General features: G+C 36.3%; 1 protein-coding gene across 4 annotated transcripts in view; it reads right to left on the bottom strand.

The window, feature by feature from the left end:
• LOC105052597 (uncharacterized) overlaps positions 1 to 20,668 on the bottom strand; it is a 58,168-nt gene extending 37,500 nt beyond the window's left edge. For all 4 annotated transcript variants that reach the window (XM_019853344.2, XM_010933453.3, XM_073244503.1 and 1 more), the window contains exon 1: positions 20,411 to 20,668. In XM_019853344.2, coding sequence (XP_019708903.1) covers positions 20,411 to 20,455 — 45 coding nt within the window. In that variant the 5' untranslated portion in view covers positions 20,456 to 20,668. The remainder of the gene's footprint in view (positions 1 to 20,410) is intronic.
• Positions 20,669 to 21,435: the final 767 nt, after the last annotated feature.

The raw sequence follows: 21,435 nt of genomic DNA on the forward strand, positions 1-21,435 counted from the left end.
CAAACTATAGTTAAGGGTGTCAATGAAAGCCAGCAACCCACGAATCCAATCTGAAACCACGGGTTTCGGTATGAAAATAAACCCAAGAATTTGATGAAAATGAGAAAGACTTGTTCGAGGGCGAAGGCCGAGTCGTCAGAGTCTTGTGGGTGGGATAGGCATTTTATCTTCTTCTTTGAAAGTAGAATGGTTCCGACACCAATTATTTATCTAGAGGATCGTCTCTCTCGCCTGTGAATCCGTGGCTATTCCCACCTTCATAGCATTGGAAAGATCTTTCGATCCGGATCTAATTTAACAGCTATGTGCGGATCGCCTTTTGCTGAGCCGGTTATGATAAGTCTTATTGGGCCAAGTTTGGGTTTAGATGGAGCCACGCATGAAAACCAGAAAGCTGACCGACTATATGCACACATACGGTACATACATACTGACATGTAAATACATAGATATCTATATACATACATTTGTAAATATGTAATCCATCATATTTTTATTTTTAATCATAAAAATATGAAAATCAAGTAGAGTATTGTGAAATTGTAACCTATCTTGCTCCAGCAAATTCCTATTAGTCTTTTTGCAATATGTTTGGTGTGATTTAATATTATTCTGAACTCGATTCGTGTAGGATCTTTTTCATAATTTCATTCTACACATCTTTTGCTGATATGAATGTTTAGGTGACAAAAATAATAGTTGAATAAAGTCCCTCTTTTTAGGTACGATCTTTATATTTGTATTATCACTAATTTTTTTCTTGTTTCATAGTTCATCAGCTAGCACTCTGGCATATTAAATAATATGAGAAAATAGTCCAAAAGTGTGGCAAAATAACATGTTAAGTGCCCAATCTCAACCTGAAACCTCACTAGATGCCGGACCTTTTACATCCAATATAGGGTACAAGTATAGAATTTTAATTGGGTTTGGATCTGCAAGAACCCTGATTATTTTAAATCTCCCCTGTGCGAATCTTAAAGCAAAAAAAAAGAAAAAGAAACCCAGCGCTTGAGGTGGAAGAGGATTCCCGATGGAGTCCGTCTTCCCTCTTTGAGTCCGACTGAAATCGGGACTTTAGAGCTCATCGGAGCTCTAGAATCCCACCTATAAATACCCCCTCTCTCTCCCCCTCTACGCATCACTCAAATCCACAGCCAATCGCCTGCGAGGCTGTGCAGTTTCTACCGATTTCCATCAGGTGTTCCTTGACGAATCACCCTCGATTTCTCACGGAGATGAGGTAAGGATCCCTTCTCCTTTCTTTTTCGAACACCATGAAACTTTTGATGGCCAGACGCCGATCGCTGGATTTCATAGGGGACTCGACCTCCCCTATTTTGTTTTCCCTCCTTTCTTTCCGCCCAACCAACTGTCGTCGCCGGATTGTGGCCTTGGTTTGGTCGCCAAGGGCTGGAGCTACCCATGCAGCAGCCGCTTGAGGCACGGCCGGTGAAGGCCACGGCCGTGGGGGTGGGTCGACCTTAATTTCCTTCCCTGTTTCAAAGAAGAAAGAAGAAAACAAAAGAAAGAGAAGGAAAAGAAAAAGAAAGGAAAAAGAAAAGAAGAAAAAAAAAGAGAGAGTTTTCTCTCTCTTCTTTCTCCTCTCTCAACCTTCTCTCTCCACTTTTTTCTCTCTCTAGATTGTTCTTCTCTTTATGTAATTCTCTTGCTATGATTGATCCAACCAAAGATTTCTTCAAATGATTCAGATCTGGTCCAAACCATGACTTGGACCAATATTCTCTCTCTATTTGCCCCAATTCTTTTTCAATTGAAGGCTAAAAATATTTTACTTAACTAATCAAAGCCTTCAATGGTAGAGGAGCATCAAATCTAGATATCGAGTCACAAGATGAAGGTCATAATTTTTAGATCTGATTGACAGTAAATTTCCTCTTATCTCTAGGTTTATTTTTATACATATTTACGTGCTTAAAAATTAGATTTTATATATATAATATTTAAAAATTATTGAAGTTCGAAATTATGTATTTATTTATGAAAAGTAGTTTAGAAAAGTTGGATCAAGCATGATGTCACTTTTGCATGATACAAATTTTTGGAAAGAGACGATTTTCTTGTATTAATATTACATGATCTCTGAAAAGAAAATTATATATGTTCATCGATGCATGAAATCTCAAATAAAAATTATTTTATTGCTCTTTTGGATGATATAAAAATTAAATTGATACTGTTATACAAATAAGTATCATTATTTATGAAAATTTGGTTATGGTAAAATCATGAGAAAAACTCTCTAGTTAGACTATAATCTAAATCTAGTCAACGAGACTGATCGTTGGCCACACGTCAGAAACGCGTTTCTTTTGAGTCTAGCCAGTCGGGGCTAATCGCTGGCAGAGTTAATCCTCCTGGGCCTAGCTAGTCAGGGCTGATCGCTGGCACACATTGATGCGTTCGCATGTTTATTTTCAGAACTAATCTCTTTGCCTTGTTATGGGGCTAATCATAACCGTGTGAATCAGAGCAAGTTCCATTCTGGGCCTAGCCAATGAAGCTGATCATTGATACACGCCGATGGATTAAATGTTTTGTATTTAGGAGCTAGTCTCTTTTGGGCCTTGTCACGGGGCTGATCGTGGCCGTAGTCACCGAAGACTGAGAGAGAATTTTTGATTTTTACTAATGTGCATAACATAGTTGAAAAAAATTTTGTTACATATTATTGATAAATTGTTATATTTTGAAAAATAATTGTACTTGATCCCTCAGAGATATTAATAACTTACTGAGCCTGTAAAGCTCACTCTCTTTTTTTTATTTTTTTTCAAATCCAGAAGATTCTATGGGGCTTGGGACAGTGAGGAACATAGGATTGTATATTGATAAAAAGACAGACCTTGCATATTCTTTAGGGTCTTGCCCTAAAAAATGTGCGGCCATCACGTGTCCGATCTAGATGCTGGATTTCGAATATGACAGAGTGGTATCTGAGCTTAGGTTTAAAGATCATAAGAATTTAGACTAGTGAAAGTGTAGTAGAATTAGGAACTTGATTGATTATTTTAAAATAATTATAGATGTTTAAGGTCGATTAAATTGTTACACGATGTCTAAGTTCTCCTTATGGATATAAATTATGGTCCCTTGAATTGAAGCATAGAAGACTGACACAGATTAAATTTTGAGGAAGTCATCAAGGTTAACTAACTAATATAGGAGGACATATATATTGAGTAATATAGATTGATTATACTATGGATTTATTTTGAAAAATTAATGTGATGGGATAGCAATCTTAAATCTATTGAAAGTCATCTTGAGTTAGAGGACTATAGTTGTTTTGATTATAAAAAAAAGGCAATTGAATGATTACTCAAAGATATTACGAGTAAGAAAGACTTCTATGACTATGATAAAAAAATTTGGCTAAGAAGAATATTTTATTTACCTAACGTTATGGGAGGATCTTCTAAATTGATTAGTTTCTCTAATTATGATGTTCTAGCAATTTACAGGATCATAATGAATAAGTTAGAAGTGATTTTCTCAACAGAGAGAGATTGATTTAAATTGTTTAATTAAATTGTCAATATGATCCAAGTTGGCTTGACTCAAATCAAATTTGAAGTTAATATTTTCATCATACAATAGTGCAAACATAGTAATTATCTCGCATGATAATTATGATCTGATGTACTTAGACAACAAAATCTTCACTTGGATCTTATAGAATTTTAATCTAGGATCATTAAGAAATGTGGAGAATGTTAATCAGAGCTGCGCAGTGGAAGTATGGTGGTTGAGTCATTTAAAATTGATTGAAAATATTGATTGTAGTTTGAAATGTATTATGATGGAAGCTATGATTTTCTAATATAAGAGGCTTCTAATAAAAAAAAAATGATGAGTATTATAAATTCTTAAGCTAGTCATGATGAGACTATATTGATTGTGCTAAGGAAAGTTTTGACCACCTTACATCTAAGGTTAGTTGATTGCTGATTAAATTTGGTCTATTAAGTATCTGAATAGATCCTGCTTGATTCATTCTCTCCTTATGATCTCGGCTTCGACATAGGAATCATGACGTCAATACTTATTCTTCTCAGATTCAATTTTTATGATTCAATTCTGACACCAATTCCATAATTATGATGGATCATTTTTGCCTAAAGTTATTACTATATTATCATGATCACCTTTACAGTCATCTGATTATTTGATTTTAATCAAGATGGGCCATTATTTTATATGGAATCAAAACTTTATCATAATGTTTGTGCCGAATTCATTAAGCTATATTCCAAACATAATTGATTTTGATAATCGATCTCGCTGTAAGATTTCCACACCCAATTGATCCCAACTCAATCTTAAATGAACAAGCATTCATATCAAGATGATGATCTCAATTTTAGAGCCTTGGTCGCTTAATTAGTACTAATGTCATTAGTCTATACCTTAATTCTAAGTCTGATTGAAAATTTTTGATTTGGTAATCATACTGATTTCAATCGAAGGGATACGAGCTCTTTATTTGTATATCAAAGGGGCAAAATTCCAAAATTGACATAGAGATACCGAATTGTGAAGCATTCTTGAGAAAAATCTATACCTCGATATAGAAATGTATACGAGCATCGAGATTGGCCCAAGGGCTCAAATTACTTGCGAACATTTTAGTAATATGATCATGCATTTGGTTTAACGGAAATACCAAAGTTGAACAAATTAGTATATGTATACTTTTGGGGTTAAGCACCTTCCACTTCGAAAGACCTAGATTTCTTAAATTTCGACAACGAAATTATTTTGAGGGAAGAATGTAAGAACCCTGATTTTTTTTTAAATCTCTCCTATGCGAATCTTAAAGCAAAAAAAAATGAAACCCAATGCTTGTGGAAGAGGACTCTCGACAGAGTCTGTCTTCCTTCTTTGAGTCCGACTGAAATCGGGACTTTAGGGCTCATCGGAGCTCTAGAATCCTACCTATAAATACCCCCCCTCTCTCTCCCCCCCCTCTACACCACTCAAATCCGCAGCCAATCGCCAGTGAGGCTGTGCGATTTCTACCGATTTCCATCAGGTGTTCTTTGACGATCACCATCGATTTCTCACGAAGATGAGATAAGGATCCCTTCTTCTCTTTCTGCCTTTCTTTTCCGAACACCATGATACTTTTGATGGCCAGAGTCGGACGCTGATCGTCGAATTTCATACGGGACTCGACCTCCCCTGTTTTGTTTTCCCTCTTTTTTTTCCACCGGACCGACTGTCGTCGTCGGGTTGCAACCTTGGTTTGGTCGCCAGGAGCTCGAGCCACCCCTGCCACAGCTGCTTGAGGCACTACCGGTGAAGGCCACGACCGTGGGGGTGGGTCAGCCTTAATTCCCTCCCTTGTTTCAAAGAAGAAAGAAGAAAACAAAAGAAAGGAAAGAAGAAAAAGAAAAAGAAAGAAAAAAAAGGAAAAAAGAAAGAAGAAAAAAAGAGAGTTCTCTCTCTTCTTTCTCCTCTCTCTACCTTCTCCCTCCATTTTTCTCTCTATTTTCTCTCTCTAAAATTTTCTCTATCTAGATTGTTCTCCTCTTTATATAATTCTCTCGCTATGATAGATCCAGTAAAAGATTTCTTCCAATGATTCGAATCTAATCCAAACCATGACTTGGACCGAGATTCTCTCTCTATTTGCCCTAATTTTTTTTCGATTGAAGGCTAAAAATATTTTACTTAACTGATCAGAGCCTTCAATGTTAGAGAAGCATCGGATCTAGAGATCGAGTCACAAGATGAAGGTCGTGATTTTTAGATCTAATTGAAAGTAAGTTTCCTCTTATCTCTAGATTTATTTTTATACATATTTACGTATTTAAAAATTATATTTTGGATATAAAATATTTAAAAATTATTGAAATTCAAAATTATATATTTATTTATGAAAAATAATTTTAAAAAGTTGGATCAAGCATGATGTCACTTTTGCATGATACAAATTTTTGGAAAGAGACGATTTTTTTGTATTAATATTGCATGATCTCTAGAAAGAAAATTATATATGTTCATTGATGCATGAAATCTCAAATAAAAATTATTTTATTGCTCTTTTGGATGATATGAAAATTGAGTAGATACTGTTACAAAAATAAATATCATTATTTATGAAAATTTGGTTGCGGTAAAATCATAAGAAAAACTCTCTAATTAGTCTATGATTTGGGTCTAACCAACGAAACTGATCATTGACCATATGTCAGAAACGTATTTCTTCTGGGCCTAGCCTGTCAGGGCTGATCGCTGACAGAGTTAGTCCTTCTGGGCCTAGCCAGTCGGGGCTGATCACTGGCACACATTGATGCATTTGCGTATTTATTTTCAGAACTAATCTATTTGCCTTGTCATGGGACTAATCATGGCCGTGTGAATCAGAACTAGTTCCTTTCTGGATCTAGCCAGTGGAGTTGATCATTGGTACACGCCGATAGATCGAGTGTTCTGTATCCAAGAGCTATCTCTTCTGAGCCTTGTCACGAGACTAATTGTGGCCGTAGCCATCGAAGACAGAATTTTTGGCTTTTACTAATGTGCATAACATATTTTGAAAAGAAATTATGTTGTTACATATTATTGATAAATTGTTATATTTTGAAAAATAATGGTGCTTGATCCCTCAGAGATATTAATAACTTACGAAGCCCACAAAACTCACTCTCTTTTTTTTATTATTTTTCCAGATCCGAAAGATTCTATGGGGCTTGGGATCAAACAGTAAAAAGCATAGGATTGTATATTGATAAAAAGGCAGATCTTGCATATTCTTTAGAGCCTTGCCCTAAGGAGTGTGTGGCCATCACATGTCCGATCCAGGTACTGAATTCCGGACATGACAAGATCTAACAAATATATTTTGAGTTTGGGTAAATATGGCTAAACCCAACCCAAACTTTCAAAAGTTGTCATTGATCAGCCACAACCTTAAAACATTAGCACATTACTATCCTTGGGTTCAAGATAAAAAATAAAAAGGTCATTCTCTCATATTTTTAAAACCATAGAATGTTTAACCATCCCGAACTGGATGGTTCAGGACATTCCAAGCCGTCCCAACGGCAAATCAAGATAGTTCGGCCCAAAGTTGTTAAAAGCGCACCTGAGGCGCAAGAGGCTCGAGACGAGGGTCCCCGCGACTTTAACCCCCTCAAACAAGGTGAGGTAGCTGAGGCGCCGCCTAGATGCTTGAGGCGCACGCCTGACCTAAGCTCCAAAGGTGCACCTGAGGAGTGTTTCAACCGCTTTAGTTAGGAGAGAAAAAAAAAGACGACAGAGGCTTTTTGGGAAGTCAAACAGACGTAAAGCAGAAAAAAAGAGTGAGACGACGAAAAAAAGGGTAGTCATCGTTGCCAATCAAAGACCCACAGCCATCGAAGCATCGCCCCAACCATCGGAGAAGAGAGCCCACTCATCGATTGACGCAACCGAGGACCCACAATCGCCGATCGAAGACCAACAGCCATCAGAGCACCGCCTCAGCCGCCGGAGAAGAGAACCCACAATCGATTGACGCAACCGAGGACCCATGGTTGCCGATTGAAAACCCATAGCCATTGGAGCACCACCTCAACCATCGAAGAAGAGAACCCACTCGTCGATTGATGCAACCGAGGATCCACGGTCGCCGATCTAAGACCCACAGCTATCGACCGACGACCCCACCCACCAGAGCCCCCACCAAACAGTACGACTTCACTTTTTTTCTTTATTTTCTTTCTTTCTCTTCTTTCCTCTTCTCACCGTTCCTCTTTTTTTGGGCATCGTTCTTTTTTTTTAATCATCTACTGTAATCTTTTTTGCACTGCTTATCATTCCCTTTTTTCTTTTTTGTTAGCGCTGCTTATCATTCCCTTTTTTTTTTGTTGGCGACGTTCCTTCTTTTTTGTCATCTACAGTAACTTTTTTGGGCTTTTCTTTTCGATTTTGTAACACAACGACACTTTTTTTTTGGGGGGGGGGTTACATTCTCCCTTTTCTTTTCTTTTTTTTTGGGCTTTTTTTTGGGTCACATAACCAACCCACAGTATATGTAATAGAATTTTTTTTTTGGGAGCGGGGGCTGATTTCGTTATCATTATTTTGCACCTATTTTAGGAGGTTAAAATGGATTTCGAAAGCCATAGATCATCAAAAAAATATCTAGCATGAAAGTATGCACATTTGGCTGACCCAGTGGACAAAAACAAAAATGATGTTATTTGTATTTTTTGTGGAAAAATGACTAAAGAAGGAATTTGTCGGGCAAAACAGCATATAGTTGGAGGATTTCAAAATGCCAGAGATTGCCAAAAATGTCCACCACATATTCGTGAAAAGATTCAAGATTATACGTTAAGGAAAATAGAAGAAAAGAAACAAGATAATTTGTTGCCTGATTTTAATGATACGGAAGACTACGGTGTTGATGAAGAAGATGAAATTTAGGTGGTTGGTCCTCATAGTAAAAGAAGTGGTGGTACAAACAGAAGTTCTATGGCTAGTAGCAAGGCACCTAGCTCAAAGAAACCCAAAGAAAAAGGTCCTATAGATTTGTATTTTACTTTTGATGCAGAAATGGTTGTTCATAGTAGAAAAGAAGGCAAAGGGAAGCAAACTACTACCACCAATGAAATTTGCAAAAAAGAATTAGAAGACAAAAGGTGGATGTATGATGCCGACATTCCATTTAATGCTCTGAATTATCCAAGCTTTGCTATTGCAATTGAAGCAATTGGACAATTTGGTTCTGACATGAAACCTCCAAATTATCACGAGGTTAGGGTCCCTTTGTTAAGAAAAGAAGTTAAGCATGCTAGAGATTTGATGAAGGGCCACCAAGAAGAGTAGGCAAGGTATAGATACTCGATTATGTCAAACGATTGGAAGTATGAGATTGCAAAGAAGGACATAATCAACTTTTTAGTGAACTCTGATCGGTATTCATCAAATCTATTGATGCTTCCCATAATATGAAGAGTGGAAATCTCTTATTCAAATAGCTTGATGACATGGTGGAGCATATTGGAAAAGCAAATGTCATTCAAGTGCTAACCGACAATGCCTCTAATTATGTAGTGCAAGTAGAATTCAATTTGAATAAACTTTTCCATCTTTAAGTTTTAAGAAATTGTTTAGTACAATTGTAATTTAATATTCAAATTTCTGAATTTTGAACAGGAAAATTGTTGGAAGCAAAAAGGCCAAATTTATATTGGCCACTGTGTGCTGCCCATTGTATTGACTTGATGTTGGAGGATATTGCTGAAATTTCAAGAATTAAAAAAACATTGAAGAGGGCAATTTTTTTGAATGAGCACATCTATAACAACATGGGTATTGTGAACTTGATGAGGAGTTTCACAGGATAAAGAGAGCTGCTTAGGCTAGCTAAAACTAGATTTGCAACTGCTTTCATCACCCTTCAATCAATACATAATCAAACGAACAACTTAAGGAAGATGTTCAATTCTGAAAAGTGGAACTCCAAACCTTGGGCAAAAGCATTAGCCGCCAAGAAAGGAGTTGGTACTATTTTAATGCCTATATTTTGGACTAACATTGTTTATATCCTTAAGTTGTCTGGCCCTCTTGTTTGTGTCCTTCGATTGATAGATGGGGAAAAAAAACCTCCTATGGGAAATATCTGCGAGGCTATGGATAGGGCAAAAGAAACTATTATCAAGTCTTTCAGTGGTAGAGAAGAGGGGTACAAGGAGGTCTTTAAAATTATTGATGCTCGATGGAAATGTCAACTACATCATCCTTTGCATACAGCTGGCCATTATTTGAACCCCGAGTTTTTTTATGAAAACTCCAATATTGAGCAAGATGAAGAGATGATGGATGGCCTATACAGCTGTATACAAAAGCTAATTCCAAGTATTAAAGTGCAAGATAAGATTACAGATGAGCTGAACAAGTATAAAAATGCTCAAGGCCTTTTTGGAATACCTATGGCTGTTAGACAAAGGAAGACAAAATCACCGGATAAATAAATTAATTTATTTGCTTTATAAATTTAGTTGTACGCTTATTTATATTTATAATCTAAAAGCACTTTGACACTTATTTAATCAACAGTTGAGTGATGGATTGCATATGGATCTTCAACTCCAAACTTGCAAAAGTTTGCAGTGAGAGTTCTTAGCCTCACTTGTAGTCATGGTTCGCCGTATTGGGCTGAACCGCCCGATACGGGGCGTATCGAGCCGGACCGATCCCTTACCGATCCGGTTCGGGTCTATTTTTCGGAAAACGACCCCGTACCGCACCGAACCGTCCGGTTCGGTGCGGTTCGGGCCCATACCGTCCGGAATCGGACGGTACTGCTCGGTTCGATACCGGTTCGGGGTGAACCGAACCGTACCGCCCAGAGGAAGGGGGGAGGGAGGAAGGTGGGGGCCTTTTCACGTGGTTGGGGGGAGGGAGGGGGAGAGAAATGGACGTGACCCACTTCATATGGGGGGAGGGCCTAGTGCTTTAATAAGCATCAGGCCTTCGGTGTTCTTTGAGAGTTCTCAGAGAACACCCATGGCTGTGGGCAACTTAATCGTTGAGACCTCCAAAAAATTAGAAAAAAAGATAAAATTTCGTGAAATTGGAGGAGTGATTTGAGAAGAGGCTGATCTTTGGCCGGAGGTAAGATAATCTTTTATTTTGTTAGTAAATATTTTTTTTATTTTTGTTGTTAGAAATAGGATAAAAATGAGGTAAAATAAAAATAAGAGAAAATCATGCCAAAGATAAGATTTTGGCATGATTTAATTATCTGTGATAGATCTTTGGAAGATCTACATGATGACACCAAAAATATTAATTTTCGTTAATTATATATTTTTTAAATATTTTTAAATATTTATTTATTTAAAAATAAAAAAATATAAATTTTAGGGAAAAAAATTAGAGTTTGGGAATCATGTTTAGAATGATTCAAGCTACTTATATCTAATTTCAAATTTTTTTTCAAATATTTAAAATTAAAAAATTATTTTTTTAATTATTTAAATTAAAAAATTTAATTATAAAATAAAAAATATATAAAAATAGTGTTATATTTTAGTTAATTTAAAAATATTATTTGAAGCATATAACATATTTATTTTGAATTTATAAATTTTAAAATAATTATTAAAATTATTTTAAAATTATATATAATTATTTTAATTATCATTAAACTATCGTATTTTGTTATACTTGCATATATTTTAATTATATATATACTGCGGACGATCTTGCACATGGAGTAGGGTCCATGGATGTATCTGGATCATCCTCGCATTATGAATCCTATTATCCACAGCCACCTTATGATCCATATGCATATGGTGCATCCGAGGCATCTTCTAGTGGTTACTACCCTATGCAGCCTAGAGCATCTTACGGATCAGATTTTGCTACTGGCATATATTTGAATGGACTCCTCCACAACCGTACCATCATCTCGAGGATACTTCTCAGAGTCAGAATTTTAGCGAGAGGTCTGAGATGTCTTACAATCCAGAGAGGATGCCTTATAGGATGATGAATATTCAAGAGTACGGTGCAGCTTGGCTAGAGGATTGCGCTAATATCCCTTCAGACTATGTTGATGAACAAGATATCTACGAGCGTCACAGACACTCGACAAAAAATTAAATGCAGAGTACATCTTAAGGTTCATATATCAGTTATTGCGCTTTGTACTTAAATATTTAGATACATTTTAATACATATTTTATATATTTTTTCTTTTATTTTAAGATAACATAGTTGAAATATAATGTAAATAAATATATGTTTGAAATTTTGGATCAAGAGTCTTTGTACCGCAACCTAACTCCAAATTGAATCCAAATATGTCAATAATATGCAATATAATGCCATATTGAAGTTGTATTTATCAATTATTAACTTCAAAAATTCAAAAAAAAAATTGAAAATCAAAAAAAATATTGTGTACCGGTACCGGACCGATACGCCTAGGCATAACATGTGTCGGTACGATACCGATATCGATACCGGTACCGTACCGATCCGGCACCGGCACCGGCACGCCGTCCGGTACCGATACAGCGAACCTTGCTTGTAGTACTAGCGATTGTGAAAGAAATTGGAGTGTGTTTTCATATGTAAATACTAACTCTATTATTATTATGTGTGATAGCTTTAAAACGTCCTAGATTGGATGTAGTTATATTATCAAATAATTTTATTTTTTATTTTATTTTTTATTTTTGCAGTTTCATAGCAAAAAGAGGAATAGGCTTGCTCAACAACGCTTGAATGATTTGATATTTGTGAAATACAATAGAGCCTTAGGGCGTCGATATAATAGGCATGATACCGTTGACCCAATTTCTTTGAAGGACATTGATGATAGTAATGAGTGGGTTGGTGGGAAGAATGGATGGGGGTTCTGAAGATGATGTTGAGCTGGTGTATGATGATGATGATGATTTGACTTAGGATGCTGTTGCTAAGGTTGCTGGAGTTGATGAGCCTACGTATCGCACAAGAATTAGTGCAAATGCTTCTTCATCAAGAGGGAATGCTTTATTCTCAAGGCCTAAAGCAACAAGATTAGAACTTGCAAATGAGAAGTTAGAGGACTCAGAAGAAGAGCAAGACATTGGAGATCACAAATCTGATGATGAAGAAGAAGATGATCTTATTATTGATGATGATGAGGACTACTAGGAGATTACATCTACTACTTGTTTATCGCAAGATTAGCTAGAACTTTTAAATAGGATTTTAGACTACTTAATTATATACTTGTGTTAGTGTGATTTTTATTTTGTTATTGTGTGCTTATTGTGAATAATATTTTCCTTGAATATTCGTATGCTATGTGTTTTGTGTTAAAACTTTAATGAGTTTGCATTTTAATATTAATGATATTTTGATTGTAGTTTGAAAATATATAATTTTACATATTATGCATATTTCATCTGATTTTCAATAAATGTGAGCCTCACCTTGCTCAAGTGGACACTTGCATCTTGCGCCTAGGCTCCTGACACCCATTGCGCCTCAATGTGCCTTGCACCTTTAATAACTTTGATTCGGTCAAGGAAAACGGCACACCGGAGGAGAGAGAAGGAAAGAGAGGGAAATAGAAAGGAGGGGAGGGAGAGACGACACGATGCCGTCGAAGGCCTACTGTGGCGTGCTGAGGCCTCTGCAGCTCGACGTCGTCTGGTAGGATATTTAATCGAGCGAGAAAGAGAGAGAGAAGGGGAGCAACTGTATCGGAGGGAGTAGCTAGCGAAAGGGCTGTCGAAGGGTACCAGATAGCCGCTGTGGCTACCAGATAGTGAAAAATGCACAGAACAGGGGCGACCACCCTTGTTCACTCATCCGATTTTTTGAAAAAAGAGATGAATAATGAAACCGGCAAACCCATTACCAGCTTCACTTAAGTGAAGCCGGCAAATCTATTGACGGCTTCATTGTAATCATGGTTCTTATAAAAAAATCTCACGAAACAGGGGCAATCGCCCCTGTTTCACGCTTGCAGCGTCGAAGGCCATGATCGCATCGTCCGACGGTCACGACGGTCAATCAAAGGCCCTCCGACGGCCTCTCCGATAGCTTTTCCTCCCTCATTTTCTTTCCCTCTCCCCTCTCTCTCTCTCGATCGAGGATCGGTAGATGAAGCAAAGCCTTGGCAGCCCTACGAGCACACCGGCAACCAGCCTATGGCCACTGTCGGAGTCTCTTCCAGTCGCACTCTCCCTCCCTCCCCCTCTCCTCTCTCTATTTTCATCCTCCTGGTTCGCTTCTTAATCTCTATGTTGGTTCGTGCCGGTCCAATCTGGTACGAACCCGTACAGATCCGTACTGCCAGCCGACCGATCGACACGGGTTCCGATACCGAGTCTGTGAACCTTATCTAAAACACGAATTAGAATAAAAATTCAACCACTAATGGATGTGGATATTCCTTTCTTTCCACCCTTAATGCAAAAAAAGGATTAACTTTACCAAGATCAGATTTGATTATGGATATCCACCTTGGAAAACAATAAAACCTTTCACCAATACAAACTAGACACGGGCACTGGCCCGTTTAAGCCCGTTATGGGCCGTGCCAGGCATGGCCCGTTTAGCACTGTTACGAGCCATGCCAGGTATGGCCCGTTTAATGTCATTACGAGCCCGGCCAGGCCCGGCCCATAACGGCTAAATCCCCTTTTTTTTGTTTTTTTTTGGGTTGATAACAACTATTTTGGGAAAATGACCATTTTAACCCACTCAACAACCATAAAACGGCTAATTTGACAGGTATTTTAAGAAAATAACAATATTGAATTCCCATAAATACCCCTCTTCTCTTCCATTTTCACCACCAAATCAACTCTGCTCTCATTCTCTACTACTACTCTTCTAGCAATATTAGCAAGTGGTCAATTAGCAATTAGTAATCAGCAAGTGTTCAAATACTATACAAGAGAAGGATTAGTCCATCTATTGAAGCCTTGAAGGTCTTTATTGAGGTCCTGAGGAGGAGTGAAGAGCACAAGAGAAAGCTCACAAGCCTCTGCCTATGGCCTACCTCTACTCAATTTTTTTGTTTGCTAAATTTTTTTTATTTGCATAAAATCATATTTAGATATGGCATCTTTTGATGAGAGTCATTTTGATATTTCCTTGATTTCAGAAAGAGAATAAACTACTATTGTTGCTCCCTCTAAAACCAATACTGAAGGTCAAGACTCTACCTCTTCTTCCCGTAAGAAGACTAGTACCATGTGGAATGACTTTGAAAAAATTATGGTAGATGAAATTTTAAAAGCAAAAAATAAAAAATGTGTCATTGTATAGTTGTGCTAGTAATGAGAGAATTGGCCCCTTGAAGAGACATCAAGTGAGCCATATTATGAGTGACGCTCGTCTTCAAAGCACCCTTAATATACAAGAGCGAGTCTTGTAAGTAGTTTTGCATATAATCATGAAAATCAAAAGAAAGCATTAGTCAAATGGATAGTTAAGGGTGAATTATCTTTTAACTTATGTGTGTCTTTTAATTTTGAAGAGTATGTTCAGTTAGCCCTACAATCCGCTTACAGAAAACTAGTAAACAAACATTTAGAAGAGTAGCTATGACTAATTTTTTAGCAATAAAACAAAATTTAATTGAAACTCTCTGTCCTAAATTCAGAAGTATCATTAACTTCTGATATTTGGGTAGCACCTGTTGATAGTTATTGTTTTATTACTGTTACTACTCATTATATTGATAATGATTAATTATTAAATAAATATATTCTTGCTTTTCGTGCTTTTGATTTTTCACATTCTGGACAATAAATTTTTAATGCTATCTATCAAACTGCATATATATATGGTATTAATGATAAAATTATATCTATTACTTTTGATAATGCATCTAATAATAATTCTACTGTTAGATTATTGAAAGACTCGTTGCATCCCATTCTAAATAAAAATTTATTGCATATTAGATGTGCATGTCATATTTTAAATTTCTCTGTTCAATCGGGCATGGATATGGTTCAAAATATTATTCTAAAAATTAGAAATGCAGTTTCTTTTATTCAAACTTCAAGAGCAAGACTTCAAAAATTTAAGCAAATGTGTATAAATCATGATAAACGTTTTAAAAAATTTAAAATTGATGTGATTGCTCGTTGGAACTTGACATATACAATGATACATGATGCATATCCATATAAAATTTATTAAGTGCATATATTAATGATCGTGGATTAGATTTTATATTGATTGAAACTGATTGGAATAAACATAAAATTTTAGAAGAATTTTTAATTATTTTTATAATGCCATTGAAATTTTTTCTGATGTTTATTATCCATCCTCTTATTCATTTTTACAACAAGCATATCTTATTAGCCAAAAATTTACACAACATAGATATGATGATATTTTAGAGCCTATTATTTATAAAATAAAATCTAAAGGAATGAATATTGGGACAGAATATGTCCTATGCATAACTTAGCTGCTGTATTTGATCCATGTGTTAAATTAAATGGTGTTTTGATTTTACTTGATGCATATTATGAAAACATGAATTAAGATCCTGAACCTGCTAAAGCTGAAATAAACCAACTTCTTCATGATATTATGCTTTATATGATGATAAAATTCATGGATCTAGTGCTTCTCGTTCACAAACCTCTACTTCTTCTTCTGGTACTTCTCATTCATTATTTAATTTTTCATTCATTGTACATAAGAGACATACACATGCTTTTTCAAATTCATCTTCATCTTTAAGTAGTGAACTTGAATTTTATTTACGAAATGACCTTCAATCTACATATGATGAAAATTAAATAAAAAATCTTGATGTATTAGCATGGTAGAAAAGTGTTAAAAATCAATATCCTGTAGTGTCTGCCATTGCATGTGATATCTTGCTATGCCGATGTGCACAGTAGCATCGAAATCTGCTTTTAATACAAATCGACGAGTTTTGAACAAAAAAAAATAAGATAACCAACGAAACAATTGAGATGCTACTCTGCTTCAAAGATTGATTGGATGCCGAGACGAGACTTCAAGATAAAGATGGACATAATACAACATCCGATGACGACAACAACACAAACACTACCGACGATGCATGACGATCAGTAAAATTTTTAATTATTAATTTCTCATATTTGTAACATTTTAGTTTCACTTTTTAATTATTGAAGTGAGTCACCTCAATTTTTTCTCTCTTCCTCGTATTCGGAGGTCCGACTTAGCCCCCCTCCCTCCTTTGTACCATTTTGATTGGTATTAATAAACCAGTAGAGGTCCACGCCAAACCCCCCACCATTACAAGGTGATTTTTTTTATTTTTACAAAAAAATCCCACATCTATTTTTACCAAAAAAATCTTAAGAAAAAACCCCCACATGGGCCATATCGGGCTTGGACCGAGCCGGACAGTGCCTGGCCTGGGCCACAGGCCGCAAACCCGCAGCCTGACCCGGCCCCTTCTAATGGCCCGTGCCTGGCACGGCCCATAACTGTAGCCAAGGGCCATGCCAGGCACGACCCGTTTCGTGCCGGACCAGGCCGTGTAATGAGCGGCCCAGCCCGTTGCCCATGTCTAACAGAATCTGACCCAGACTTTCAGAAGTTGTCATTGATCAGCCACAGGCTTAAAACATTAGTGCATTAATATCCTTGAACTCAAGATAAAAATTAAAGGGTTGTTCTCTCAAGCTTCTAACATACCAATTAGAAAGAAAGTTCAACCACTCAAGAATGTGGATGTTCCTTTTTTTTCTACAATTGATGCAAAAAATAAGGGGATTAACTTTGTCACAATCAAATTTGATTGTGGATATCTGCCTCGAAAAAACAATAAAATCTTTCAATTGCTCAGCTACACCATTCACCTACTCCAATTTCTCAGTCTCCTTTCATACCAAAATAATATGCAATCTAGTTGCTTGTACATGGCCCCATATAGGGCAGCTTGCTCAAGTGCCGCCTGGCCTCGTCCACACTTTCTTGAAGAAATGGGACTAGACACCTACATCTAATTTGCTCTAGGCTAACTCATGCCCCTCCTAATAATAGAGACCCCACACTTAAACTTCAACTCCTCTTTTAACAAAAAGAGTCTTCCCCAAACAACTTCAAATGAGGACCATCTAGAATAATTTGTCATTGAAAAATTAACTCAGCTTCTCATGATCCGCAAAATGACAACATCTGACTTACCCAGATTATTAACATTTACCAATTGCAAATAACATTTTAAATAACAAAAAAAAATAGTCTTTTGTTCTAACAGACAAAAGCATCCCCCTACTTAATGCTCTTGTGCTCTTTTTAGCCGCAATGACACAAATTTCATCCCAAATTACCACTCACTGGATTGAATATTTGTCCTGATGAAATAATGAATGCACTATAAATCTAGCTTCTCATGGACCAAACACCATTTACATTGATTTTTCCTGTGGTTCTCCTTTGTGTACTTGCTTTTAATTTCTTCTCCACTACGAAGTTTCACGTTTCAAATTAAAAGTCAAGTGTTATAATCTGAACTAGCAGCATAATCATGTATAAGCCCAAACACTTGACACCAAAAACATCATATGAAACTGTGTGAAATAAAAGAGAAAAAAAAAAAAGCAACATCCAATATCTCGAATTCTTCATGAGAAAGGTTCCTTCTGGTGTTACTTCTCACTACAAGCATAAAAAGTGAAACAGCAGTCATATGCATCATAGGCCAGCCAGTCATTTGATAGTTTCAGCAAAGCAAAAAATATGCCAAGCTACTCAACCTTTGTGAATATAAAGGAAAAAACATGGAAAAGACTCAAAAATCTTCTCCATGTACCCAAAAGAAATGTCCATAACGTGTTTGTGTCTTTGGAAGGACAATGATATTGCAAGAAATTAATAAAAAATGAATTTTTTAGGCAGGTAGTTCATGATCAGCTCCGTTTAGGTTCATCTCTGTAAGACCACCTGGAACTTTTACACTCCTTCAGAATTGCTTCCTACCATCCCTTTCTAGATGGCTATGTGACGGAAGACCTCCCATTGTTAAGGATTTTCGGCGCACTAATGTTAAATGCAAATACAGAAATTTTATTTAATGTGAACTCTATTTATTTTATTTTGTAGATTTTTAATTTCCTGATTAGTCAGGGTTTATCTTATTAGGGTTTTGGGATGCCTATATAAACCCCTTGCTGTGTTATTGAGAGAGTTCCCTTCTTTCCTGTCTCCCTCTTATTCTTCTTCTTCTCTCTATCTCCTACTTCCATTCTATGCTACTATGTGTAGGATTCTCATAATACAGCTGTTCTCATGCCCATGCTTATTTTCGGGTAGAAAAAATAAATAAACAAAAGCACCACAGAATCCCTAGAATTTACCATACAAATAACTTTCAACTCTAAAAAGAAAGGAAAAATCAATGAGATAAGACATCAGAAAGCATTGTGTTATGGATTTTTTTCCCCATTTTATAGTTTTTTTTTTTTTTAAGTGTGATTGGATGAAAATGAGTGAGGTTGCAACATCTAACTATAAACATTCGGTTGATATATGATTACTGTATTGACCTTGAAAAATTTTGAAGCAATGCATTAACTTGTTTTAGATCAGCATTATCATATAAACTAGTCTATATGAGATTTAAAGTGTGAAAAAATCAATCACTATCTATAACACCTATTTTCAGCATTCAAATAATTCATGACTATGCAAGAAAAATGCATATTTATCCTTTTTCCATAGGTTGATTATATGTATGTGTCTCCCAAAAAGTTACTAATAAGCAATAAATTCTCTTTCCATATGACTCTCTGATGACACATACATCTTACTCAGAGTTAACCTATTAATCCTCGCCCATGAAACTTATAAAATGTATTTTATAAATTTCTCAACTCTAGGAACGGGGCATGAGGAATCTCATCAAACAACTATTCTTCTCAAGGGTCATATAAAAGTATCTTATAAATGCCTCAACTTTAGGCATGAGGCATGAGGAATCTCATCAAAAACTTATTCTCAAGGGTCTTTATGCTGGTTGAAAAACATTCAACTTCCATGTTCTGAAGTAGTTGTGTTTAACTTGTACCTTTAACATGAGTAATAATTAACTCATTCTTATGTAATTGACTTCAGTTTCTATTTCTTTTGCAAATATTAGAGAAAAAAGGAAGAGGAGAGAGGTGAACAGTGTTAACCTAGTTCCCTTGAAGTTAATGTATGGATATTGTTCATCACAACTTGTTCCCAAAATAAACTTTTATTTTGCAAATTAATTCAAGGAAACCTGGACCTCATAATTGTTGCAATTATCTTTTTAATTCTTCATGGGCAACATCACGACTTTACTTCGTAACGCCTTTATTGTTGACCTCTTTTCCATCTCCCTTTCCAAGTCCCAATTAAATTCTTACACTGCTTCAACCAAAAAAAAAAACCGAGGACAGAAACACCGGCACTCATAACATACTTTCAGAAGAAAAGAACCCTAACTGAATAAAAACGAAATCAACCCAATGTCGCAACAAACCCCCACTTTCAACGACAGAACCCAAGCAATTTGTGTGTTCTACTAAGGACGTAAGCTCACTAACTTAACCCGCAAACGCAACTTCTACCGCTAATGCATGAAAACCCATGGACTCGCAGTCCAAGTGATCCTCCCACAAAAAATAAAATAAAATAAAAAGAAAAACCAGCTAAAAGTTCTGCTAGTTAAAGCCAAAGCTCGCAGCTCGTGAAGATCGTTAAAACAAAATAGCACAACACGCAAAGAAAGACAGAAACAAAAAAAGGAAGAAAGAAAGAAAAACAGAGAAAAGAAACCCTTTCAGAGGGATTAACTCACCCGCCAGATACAAATCTAGGGCATCAAAAGAAACCGAAATTTCCAGTAAAAGGAAACAAAGTGAGAAGAACCCTAGAAGCCACTGACCTGCATGGAATTCGACGAGTTGGACCCCTTCCCCTGCCCGCCCATCGCCGGACTCCGGCCGCCGGAGATTCTCGGAAGGCAATTCGAGGACGGAATCCACAAATTAGTGGCCACGAGGCAAGGTTTTACAGGATTCAGAGAGCAGAAGCCGGAGAAAAAGGGTGGGTTTAGCTCGATAAAAAGAAAACCCTAACCGCCATTAACGTCGCAGCGAAGCCCTCCCTCCCCCCCCTTCTCGCGCTCCCTGCCTCCCTCCCCCTCTTTATTTCACGACTCCGGTGTAGAAATACGACGGAATCTTGCGGAAGAAGAGGGGTTTGAAGTGCCCTTGGCTTTGGGTAATATCACGGAAGTGCCCTTGACAGTGGGTGCAGTCAATAGCGAGTGGTCCACTCCAGGTACATGACACGTATGATTGATTTCATCCATATTTGGCACGACAGAAAAGCAAGTGGAAAATTATGGGGACCAAACATGATTTTTTTTTTAAAAAAAAAATTGGCTTATTGGCTTGCATGCTTATGATTTTTTTTTTTTTTGTTTTACAAAGTTCTCATATTCGGAAAATCAAATTCATTTTCCAAACATATTTTTCATTAAAATTTTTAAATTTTTACATGCAATAATACATTTAAATTTTAAGTGTAAATTTATTTTTTCTTTCAATTGCCTGGCTTGCACTAGATCTTGTAATAAGGGAAGACTTGGCATGCACAAATATCAATTCATGTGTTTACTAATTTTTGTTTAAAAAAAATCTCTGAATAGATAGGGTTATCAAAAAAAATCATAGAAAGAGCACGAGTTGTTTTATGATTTATATAATTTTATTATGCATATATTTATTTTAATAATTTTTTGAAATATAATAGAGCATTTTGATCCTTCAATATGATAATTTTATTGTCATTTGTCTATGCCCACCAACAATTACATATCTCTAGATCATTTATGAAAATATATGGAATATTTGCTATGCAACCAATGCATATATATTTCATCCTTTTTATTAGCAGGCGTTGGTG

Source organism: Elaeis guineensis, chromosome 10 (genome assembly GCF_000442705.2).
Source record: "Elaeis guineensis isolate ETL-2024a chromosome 10, EG11, whole genome shotgun sequence".
Classification (NCBI taxonomy): domain Eukaryota; kingdom Viridiplantae; phylum Streptophyta; class Magnoliopsida; order Arecales; family Arecaceae; genus Elaeis; species Elaeis guineensis.